The sequence below is a fragment of the Pseudorasbora parva genome, chromosome 1 (assembly GCF_024679245.1).
Source record: "Pseudorasbora parva isolate DD20220531a chromosome 1, ASM2467924v1, whole genome shotgun sequence".
Lineage (NCBI taxonomy): Eukaryota > Metazoa > Chordata > Actinopteri > Cypriniformes > Gobionidae > Pseudorasbora > Pseudorasbora parva.
In genome coordinates this window covers 59,315,210-59,326,388 of record NC_090172.1, presented here as the reverse complement: position 1 = coordinate 59,326,388, position 11,179 = coordinate 59,315,210, and the positions used below count along the sequence as shown (strand labels likewise).

At 37.7% G+C, this 11,179-nt stretch overlaps 1 protein-coding gene across 3 annotated transcripts in view; it reads left to right on the top strand.

Annotated features, from left to right (window-relative positions):
• ponzr3 (plac8 onzin related protein 3) overlaps positions 1 to 6,752 on the top strand; it is a 7,153-nt gene extending 401 nt beyond the window's left edge. For 2 of the 3 annotated variants that reach the window (XM_067452026.1, XM_067452024.1), the window contains exons 2-6: positions 4,092 to 4,181; positions 4,309 to 4,374; positions 4,768 to 4,883; positions 4,964 to 5,118; positions 6,344 to 6,752. In XM_067452026.1, coding sequence (XP_067308127.1) covers positions 4,781 to 4,883; positions 4,964 to 5,118; positions 6,344 to 6,463 — 378 coding nt within the window. In that variant the 5' untranslated portion in view covers positions 4,092 to 4,181; positions 4,309 to 4,374; positions 4,768 to 4,780 and the 3' untranslated portion in view covers positions 6,464 to 6,752. Of the gene's footprint in view, positions 1 to 952; positions 1,043 to 4,091; positions 4,182 to 4,308; positions 4,375 to 4,767; positions 4,884 to 4,963; positions 5,119 to 6,343 lie in introns of all 3 variants that reach the window. The other variant, XM_067452025.1, reaches the window with a different exon arrangement.
• Positions 6,753 to 11,179: the final 4,427 nt, after the last annotated feature.

Sequence of the window (11,179 nt, the reverse complement as noted above, 5' to 3'; positions counted from 1 at the left end):
TTTGATTTTAATAATAAAATATATTTTGAAAATATATTATTTTCTGCCCACCACGGCTGCATTTATTTGATCAAAAAATACAGTAAAATATGTAATATAATTACAATTTCAAATAACTCTTTTCTATATGAATATATAGTAAAATGTAATTTATTTCTGTGATCAAAGCTGAATTCTCAGCATCATTACTCCAGTCTTCAGGGTCACATGATCCTTCACAAATCATTCTGATATGGTTTGCTGCTTTCTTAATATTATAATTATTATTTCTCATTAAAAACAGTCGTGATGCTTAATATTTTTGTGGAAACCTGGTACATTTGTAGGAATACAAACTGCAAAAGAACATTTATAAGAAAGCATTATAAATGCCTTTACTGTCAATTTTAGTCAATTTAATGCATCCCTGCTCAATAAAAGTATTCATTTATTTTACTTTTTTATCTTCTTGATCCTGAACTTTTAAACGGCAGTGCATATTTTCATTAATAACATATATTACAGTAAAAAAACTAAACAAAAACACTAAGCTAGATATTTTGTGTGAAGACTAATTAATTCAATTGATTAAAGGGCCGGTGTGTCAAAAACTGGCTCAGTTTACCCGCTAATAAACAGTTGTCTTTATTTATCATTATTGTTCTTGGTGTGAGTGTGCCTTCAGGGTACGGTAACACGACAGTGGTTTACTAAATTTTGCATACAGATGACAAGATCACCAAGATATCCCGTCTTAATCCCTTATCCTAGTTTTGTGCAATAGGCCCCAGAACCTCACCACTGTTACACTTTTATCCAAAGCGACTTACAACTGAGGACTACAGGAAGCGCTTCTTCATGAAGAGGCAAAATTGTATTTAATTTAAATTATGAAATATTTGCCTTGAGTGATTTTTGTTGTTGTTGTTGTTGTTGTTGCTTTTTCTCACAGATTTTGTTTTTTTTCTCACAGATAGTTCTCAGTATCAGTGTACGCAAATCCTGATTTTGCCATCATTATCCCTGGGTCAACATATTTTGGTCAACATTCCTGTCCGAAAATGTAATCTTAACCATATCCCTAACCCATAAGTAATCTAAAATGTAATTTATTTCTGTGATCAAAGCTGAATTTTCAGCATCATTACTCCAGTCTTCAGGGTCACATGATCCTTCACAAATCATTCTGATATGGTTTGCTGCTTTCTTAATATTATAATTATTATTTCTCATTAAAAACCGTTGTGATGCTCAATGTTCTTGTGTAAACCTGGTACATTTTTAGGAAAACAAAACTTTTATTACATTTAGTATATTTATGCGTAATAGAAATCATAATGAATGCCTTTACTGTCCATTAGGGATGTCAACGATTAATCGATGATCGATTAATTGTCGATAAGACATTTGATCGATAAGACCTATCGATCATCGATTAAGCAGGGTCATGCGCGTGCGTGAGGAAACCCAGGAAACGGGAGGAAAAATTATGCGAGCGTGCCCGAGTTCTATTTGGAACCATTTTAGAGCTGGAGTTAGGCCGGGGACACACTGCAAGCGTGTCGTGAGCGTCTCGGCTGCGTGGCGTGTCCGTTTTTATTTCGGCTCCCATATTAACCGGTTAGCGCTTGCATACTGCCTGCGTCAGCCGCGCAGCTCACGCGCGGTCCGAGCCGCGCGGAAAACGCGTGCATGCTTCAAATAGAAGAGTCGCCTATTTTTCACGCGACACGCGAGCGTGTTGGAAGCGTTTCTAGGCAAAACAGCATAGGAAAAGGAGTTTATATGCCATTTTGACACGAATACATATTAATAAATGACATTTTCATGTGTGAAAGTCTTTAGGTTAACATAAATGCAGATATAGGCCTACTTGTAATAATAAAAAACAACATAATTATCGTTTTGAAATATTAAACCTGTCAATACAGAACGAAATATTCTGTAGCCTATTTTGCCGTCAATGTATGGTCAATAGGCTACTGCCGACGTTGTCTTTGCTGTATCAATAGGCAATATATTTATATTTAACATGAAGTATAGGGCTTCCCAGCAGCAGCAGCGCCGCGTCAGACACGCTTCTGGTGTGCAAAGACAGAGAAAACGCTGCGCAGCCGCCCCGCAGAAACGCCACGCTTGCAGTGTGTCTCCGGCCTTACTCCTTCATCATGACTGCAAGTCTGCATGTGCATTCGCAGCCTTTTGTTTTGTGCAAATGTAAGTTGTAATATTGTGTTTATTTTGTGCAGGCCTATCTTTAGCTGATTTATCTCATAAGGATGCATTTGGTTAATAATTAACGTTAGAGGCGAGCGGTAGTAAAAGCGTGGCGGTGATCAGCTTCAGCGTGCAGCTCCAACAGCACTAATAATGACTATGATTGGGACTGTCATATTAGGCTACACAACATTAATGAGCACACTATTGTAATAAAACATTGTGATTGTTAATTATTTGGGTTTGTTTTATTGCGTTGATCCAGGAAGAGCGCGTGCACAACATGAGTCATGCATTCTGACTCGCGCATGTAACTTAGTTCAAGTTCACTTGTGCATTCGCATCAGATTGTGCTGAAGTAATTTGTAATTTTACATTTATTTTGTGACGTTATATATGTGATCAATCATATAGGATGCGTTTCTTTCAGCGAAATAAAACGCACTAACAAATGGCTTCAGTCAGTGATGGCTACCGGTTTTCATTCAGTGCTTCGGCTTTAGCGCATACAGAGCAATGCATAATAACGATGATTGGGACGGTCATATTATATAACAGAAATAAGAACACTATTTTAATAAATGGTTGTAAAGTCATTGGGTTTAGGAACATTTATGTTCAGAGCGTTGTTTCAGGAAGAGCGCGTCTCCCATTCTGAATATGAATATCAGCAACTCAATTCAAGTTCACTTGTCCATTCGCATCATTTTGTGAAGATATATAATTTGTAATATTTTGTTAACTTTATATAAATCTGATTAATCTCATATAGGAAGCTTTTTGTTGAGTTAAATAACGCGCTACCAAAGCTTCAGTGTAACTTACCAGTGTTGATTCAGCTCATTGGCTTCAGCTCGCACCGTTCAAACAGCAACGCACGACTAATAATAACTATGATTGGGACTGTCACATTACATAACATTAATGAAAACAATATTTTAATAAATCGTTTTGAATTAACTGGGTTTAGGTGACGTTTCAGCACGTTGCTCTTGCAAGTGCGTCCACACATTCTGAATAACAGATCTGAGGCGGCGTTCGTGTTGTATTACATCTTATATTTGGTTATTAAATAAGTAATTTAATTAAATTATAAATAACATCGACTAATTTTACAATCCCATAGCCCTTTGTTTAGATTAAAAAAAATCCTTCTCATTCATTTGGTGAACATGGTGCTTTGAGCAGCATTGCACATAGGCCTACTGTCATGCTGTCGGCTATAAGCCACTGCTGTAGACGCATATTTCAGTATTATGGTTAACGATTAATCGATTAATTGATCGTTAATTTAAACGACGATCGATCATGGGAATTTGTGAAAATTGACATCCCTACTGTCCATTTTAAATAATACTTTTTTTTAATCTTCTTGACCCCAAGGTTTTAAACAGTAGAGCATATTTTAATAATAGCATATATTACTGTAAAAAAAAAAAAAAAACACTGAGCTGGATATTGTGTGTGAAGACTAATAAAACATCAGTAGTGCCTGAATTACAGGGCTAGTGTGTCAAAAACGTGATTTCGACCACTGTTACTTCTTGAAACATTTACATTATGAAATAATTGCCTTGAGTGATTTTTGTTGTTGTTGTTGCTTTTTCTCACTGATTTGTTTCTTTCTCACATAGTTCTCAGTATCCGTGTACATTACGCACGTCCTGATTTTGCAGTTATTTTGCCATCATTATCCCTGGTTCAACATTCCTGTCCGAAAATGTGATCTTAACCATATCCCTAACCCTACCCATAAGTGATCTGTAAAATCAGAGGGAAATGATAGGTGAATAACACTGATGTAGAAGCATCTGTCCCTGTTAGTAAGCCTAAAGTTGACACAAACTGTAAACTTGTCCCTCAAATCTGATTGGTTGATTGGAATGTTGTTCCAGGATCGCCGTCGATGTTGGTTCATCAGGTTCTGCATCGCTGGACGGCCTCATTAAGACGATTAGTCAGTATGTCTCACGTCAGCAGAACTGGTAATCACCTCAAATCTATCGATAAAAAGAAAAGCATGTACCCGACTAACCTGCTCAGTGGAGACGTGGTGTGATGCTAATCTCGTGTCTCTACGCATGTGTTTGGTCACTGCTGGTTCCTATAAAGTCTGAAACCTTCTCATCAACGCTCATTCCTGCTCTTCATCACCGTCCCAACAGTCTCTCTCCCACGGTAAGAACTTACCCTGTCTTTTGATAATAAAACCAAATCTTTGTATTTAAGGCACTTTTTGCATTTCTTCGCCTCTAAATGACAGATCGCTTCCTGTATTCCTCAGTTGTAAAGTCGCTTTGGATAAAAGCATCTGCACTCTAAAAAATGCTGAGTTAAAAACATGCCAAGGTGGGTTGAAAATGGACAAACCCAGAAATTGGGTTGTTTGAATGGATCCATTTACTGGGTTCAAACAACCCAGTTTCTTTGGTTTGTCCATTTTAAACACACCTTGGCTTGTTTTTAACTCAGCATTTTTTAGAGTGTGCTAAATGCATAAATGTAAAACCGGCTGTGCACATACGATCTATGGAGCGGGCCTTTTAAATGCTTCGGTGTGTTGTCTTTCAGAGCTCAAATCATCATGGCTACTAAGATGGTGATCCAGCAGCCCAGGCCACTCGTTTTGGCTCCGGGTTCTAACCAATGGTCCACCGGCATCTGCGAATGCGACCACCTCCAAGACTGTGAGTGCTTTTTCACTGAAATCACCATGCATGGTCGGACATCTTTTCCTTCGTGTGATTTTCCTCATGTTGTTGGGCAGGTTGCTTTGCGTTCTGGTGCAGCTCGTGTTTCGCCTGCATCACGGCCCAAGATCACGGAGAGTGTCTCTGCCTGCCTCTGCTGGACAGTTTCGGCCTCATCCCACCCATCACTATGGCAATGAGAGTGTCTGTCCGACGCACGTATGGCATTGAGGTAAATCAGGGATTTTTTCAGGTTTTCCAGGAGCTATTAAAAAAACAAGAATGTGCACTGCACAAAATGCTCTTCTTACTTAGTCATTTTGTCTTGTTTCTAGTCTAAATATCTAAAACAGTCTTAAATCAACATGCATTTACTAGATAAGTAAAACGACATAATATATGTTTTCTTGTTTTCTGAGGGGGAAAAGCAAAATTGAGTGAGTTTTTGCTTAAAACAAGCTAAATTATCTGCACTGGTCTCCAATTGAACATTTTGTAGTGACTGACCACATCTACATTTTTCAGTTTGCCGAATGAAATTTCTGTGAATTGATGCGATTTAATTCACAGAAATTCAATTTGGCCAACTGAAAAATGTAGATGTGACCAAATTTCCAATAGGAGACCTGATTTATTTTATTATTTTTTACAGTGTGCCAATGGGGTGAAAAATAATCTTGTTTCTGATTGAAATCTTGTTTCTTGTTTCCGTCCCAAACAGAAACAAGATTATTTTTCTCACCCTGTTGGCAGATATTTAGCTTGTTTTAAGGAAAAACTTTTCCCCGGAAATCAAGAAAAAATATATTTTGTCACTTTACTTATCTAGTAAATTCAAATTCAAATTCAATGTCAACAAGTTGATAGGAATTTGTCTTGGTACAACTCTCAGACGTAAATAACATAAAAGACAAACATCATAAGTACAAAAACAGACAATGTTCCCCAACAATACCCAGCAAAAAGTAGGACTTAAAGGGGACCAAACCCCCCACAGACATTAAAAAGACAATACCCCTTGACAAGGACAAGAAAGTGCACAGTGCATACAGTTGATAGTGCAGCTAGCTGTCAGTGCAAATTCAGATGTCTAATAGCCAGAGGGTAAGTACTGTCTCTAAAACGTGAAGTAGAAGTCTTAATGCTCCTATATCTTCTTCCTGATGGGAGGAGATTAAAGAGGTGGTGAGCAGGGTGAGAGTCGTCCGCTATGATTTTTTTTTTGCCTTTCTAATTATTCTGGTGGATGCTTCTTGAATTAAGAATTTTTAGATATTTGGACTGGAAACAAGACAAAAATATAAAATAAGAAAAGCATTTTTTGTAATATATACGTGAAATCATGTCAACTTCATTGTCGACTGACTGATTTCTCTCTCTCTCTCTCTCTCTCTCTCTCTCTCTCTCTCTCTCTCTCTCTCTCTCTCTCTCTCTCTCTCTCTCTCTCTCTCTCACAGGACTCTATTTGCAATGACTGTGTGTTATCCTTCTGCTGCGGGCCGTGCTCCTATTGTCAGATAAGACGCGAGCTGAAGTCTCGCAACCACCCCGTCACCCTCTTAAGCTGCCGAAAATAAAACGCTTCACCATCAGTCAGCGATTTTGTAACTTTGACTCCAAAATGAACTCGGTCTGGAATTCATCTCTGACCCGAGGACTGATGTGGATTTCAGCTATAGTCTGCTGAGGAATGAACACTGAAACCTCTTCTAGAAACGCATGATGACTCCTTAGACTTACTGCAACGCTGTTTGTATCAACTGTGAGATTGTGACTTGGAATCATGCGGCCCTTGTTAATTTTGTGTTTAATTTTATGAATATGTGTTTATGTATTATTTCACTGTATATGTTTAAATAAAAATAATTGTGATTAAAAGCTGCTCAGCCTTTTGGGGTTTTCCTGTTATTTTATTTATCCGATAACCCTAAACCTACCCATCACAGAAAACATTTAAAACCTAAAAAGAAAAAAAGATTTAACATGATTTCTGAGCTGTTTTTTACTCATGGGGACAAGACAAAAAACAAAAAAACATCCTCACAAGGACACACACACACGTGCATGCATGTATATTAGATATCAGTATCATATAGCATGTCTAATTATCTATCCTTGTCCCAAGGTTTATTCATTGTGCATCTTTAGGAGTTTTTCCTTGCTTTACACCTTTACAAGACACCTTTCATTTCATCTTCTTTTCCATTCCCTTTTATTCATTGTCAACAAACGATTTAAATTAATTGTCTCCTCATTATAATTTCAAACATGTCGAATTAAAGAAATAAAGAAGGAATTTGAACACAGTATCTTCTGATAAGTGATATTATTATTATTATTATGAGACGGCATTACTGTCAGTTACTGAAGCCCTGCGGCTGGCTAAAGCTGCATCCAAATCATCAGTCCTCATCCTCCTTGATCTGTCTGCTGCCTTTGACACTGTGAATCATCAGATTCTTCTGTCCACCCTCTCATCACTGGGCATCACAGGGACTCCACTCCACTGGTTTGAGTCCTATCTCACAGGTAGGTCTTTTAAGGTTTCCTGGAGAGGTATCCAAAACACATGAACTGACCACGGGTGTTCCTCAGGGCTCAGTGCTTGGACCCTTTCCTCTTCTCCATTTACACTACATCATTGGGACCCATCATTCAGGCACATGGTCTCTCATATCATTGCTATGCTGATGACACACAGCTCTACCTCTCATTTCAACCAGATGATCCCACAGTAGCTGCACGAATCTCAAGCTGTCTGGCGGACATCTCGGCATGGATGAAAAAACATCACCTGCAGCTCAATCTAGCAAAGACTGAGCTGCTTGTTTTCCCTGCTAACCCCACCATACAACACGATTTTACCATCCAGCTAGGTTCATCTTTGATTACTCCTTCAGGGTCGGTCAGAAATTTTGGAGTAATCTTTGATGACCAGCTGTCCTTCAAAGACCACATCTCGAAGACAGCTCGGTCATGCAGGTTTGCATTGCACAACATCAGGAAAATCAGACCGTTCCTTACGGAGCATGCAACACAGCTTCTTGTCCAAGCCCTGGTCATTTCTAGACTTGACTATTGCAATGCGCTTTTGGCTGGACTTCCATCTTCTGCAATCAAACCGCTGCAAATGATCCAGAACGCTGCCGCACGCCTTGTATTCAATGAGCCCAAAAGGGCTCATGTCACACCTCTATTCATCTCTCTGCATTGGCTACCACTCGCTGCCCGGATCAAATTGACTAGAGAGGCATGAAATCCCTCTCTAGAACTTTTTCTTTCATTGTTCCTGGTTGGTGGAACGATCTTCCGTCCTCCATACGCACAACAGAATCACTCGCTTCATTCAAAAGACAGGTAAAAACTCATCTCTTCCATGAGCACTTAATCTTACATAAAAATAAAATAAAAAAAATACTCTTTCCCCCTCTATTTCTCCTTTCTTCTTTCCTTTTCTGGTCTTTGCTACTCTGAGCAGTGTACAAATCTTGGTATTTAGGGCACTTTTTGTGTTTCGTAGCCTCTTCTTGACGGATCGCTGTTGTAAGTTGTAAGTCGCTTTGGATAAAAGCGTCTGCTAAATGCATAAATGTAAATGATATTCAGAGATTGAGGTTTAAAGGGATAGACCACCAAAAAAATTTAATTTCTGTCATTAATTCCAACATAAACTTCAGGAGACTTACAGGCTAGAATGAAATTGAATAAAGTTGTTATTTTTGTTTGTTTTTGTGCACAAAAATTATTCTTGTCGCTTCATGACATTAAAGTTGAACCACTGGACTCACATGGACTTTTTAACAGTGTTTTAGTGCCTTTTTGGACCCTGACAGTGGTAATTAAATTGGCCTGAGAGCTCTCGGATTTCATCAAAAATATCTTCATTTGTGTTCTGAAGATGAACAAAGGTGTTACAGCTGAGGAATTAATAATACAATTTTTGGCTAATATAATAAAAGGGATAATAAAACTATCCATTTAAGGATTCAAATACATTATGTCACATTTGGTTCTCTGTTTGGATTCAGATTAATGTAATTAGTAATAGTAATTATGTTAAGGTCCTGCCCTCATGGTCTTGTCCTTTTTGTCGTCGTGTAATTTTGTTGTTTTGTTTTTTTGTCTTGTGCCTGAACTGTCTTTGTTTGTATGGTCATCTTCTCCCCCCATCTCTTGTTTAGTCTAGTCCTTGTTTGCTTAATTGTGTTCACCTGATCCTCATGAGCTCTGCTCCCTTGATATCGGCTCCTTTCCTTCGTGTCTAGCCGGTTTGTTGCATTTCTTGCTTGTTAGTGCTCACTACCTTGAGGGCATGTTTATGTGACAGCAATGTTAATGTTTTTTCCTTAGTTAGGTAGTAATCAATTTGTTCAAAAATCACACATGGCATGGGCTTGGTGGTTAGTTAGCTCTGAATTTGAAAAAAAAGAAGAAAACACAGCACCTGAATAGCTTAAAAAAAGGTGTTTTGGATTGTCAGGGTGGCCAGACGTCCCCGTTTTCTGGAGACAGTCCAGGTTTTTGGTGTTCATTCCCGAATGGAGCTGTCCCCGTTTTACAACTCGTTCAAAACAACCAGCAGATATTTGCAAAATAAGTGATGGCGCTGACTACTCACTAATATTCATGAAGGGCGTAACCGGAGGCAGGAGTGCCATTTTAAGAAACATCGCTATTTCAAGGTAGTAGGTATCATACTAACTATTCATGTTAAATTAAAGTAATACTGTTTGTGTGAGCTTTATAACAGAGCCACGACAGGGTGCGGGATTGTTTCGTCCCAAAAAGTTCCGCAGTCAGAAGCGATTATATAGTACACAGAGATCGCAAGCTTGCCCAGATTGCAATTACATTTGGCCCGGATCCGTTTTAAGCCCCTCCTCCGTTTCTATCTTAGAGATGTTTTCTGATTGTGATCCAGATCCGTGCCAGATAGAGGTTTCAGCTTAAACATTCTAAATGCCATCAGTTCAGTAGCCTATTCATATCATATTACAGATCTGGCCCAGATCACATAGGTAACCGAAAGACTGACACTGATTTGGTCCAGATCTGCAATATGAATCTGAGCCGAAACTGTTTTCACATAGGCTACACTGGTGTGGCCCGAATCTGTGATACATATCTGAGCCAACTGCATTTAAAAAAGGGCTAAAAACTGCTCTGGCCCATATCTGCAAAACGGATTTGAGCCAACACTGTTTTGACAGAGACTGCCTGATGTGGACCACATCCGAAATACTTTCTCAAACTGTGTAAAGAAATAAACATTTTCAAAACAACATGGTTAGGCTACCTGTCTGCATATTTTTTTTTCCTATCTAGAAATATAAAAAACTAAACAAATATGGCTAGGCCTACTTGCAACAAATACATTAGCAGACTATACATTCTGCTTAAAATAAGCCTTAAATTGCAAAATAAGACCAATTAAGGATAGTAAGAGTTAATTTCAAGCATCAACTTAACAAAACATTGTAAGTAAAAAAAAAAAAATTATATATATATATATATATATATATATATATATATATATGTGTGTGTGCGTGCGTGCGTGTGTGTGTGTGTGTGTGTGTGTGTGTGAAAATTAAAGTATAAAATACAAATATATTTGTTAAATAGTTTATTTATCATATTTATGTTTTGTTTTTTAAAAGTGTTTTTGTTATGTCATGTTTTGAAAGGCTTGCGATTTAAAGTGGTTACTGATATATTCGGCTAACTCTTTTCATTGTTTATGTGTTGTTGTTTTTGCAGTGTGTTGATTTGTATTAAAACCAGACCAAAAATGGTAATAATCAAACAAAATCATATGTTAATTATAATATTGGGAGCCCACAACCACAACAAAAATGTAAAAATATATTGTCCCTGTTTTTAAATTAATAGATAATAACAAAATAGAATTTTGTGTGTGTGTGAAATTTTGACCACTCAAATAGGAAATATTTCTGGTTTCCATTTTAGAAATCTAGTCAACTTATTCCATCAAGTTAAGAAAACAGTTTTTTTCACATAATTTGAACATCATGGAATGAAGTAATATTTAAGTAACTGGATTGAGTAGTCTCACAATGATTTTGATTTGGCTCCCTAACAAGAGAAGTGTGCACACTAGAGACCCTGCCTCTACCCCGAAATAAAAGTAAACTTGCATTTTGTGATTTGATTAACAAAACACAATTTTACTTTCATTTTGTCATTTAACTATACAAGAGTGTATAAATTAGCTTTCATTCTATTAGCCAGCAATGGCGAACATGCAAGTGCTAATATAATTTCTCTGTAATGTC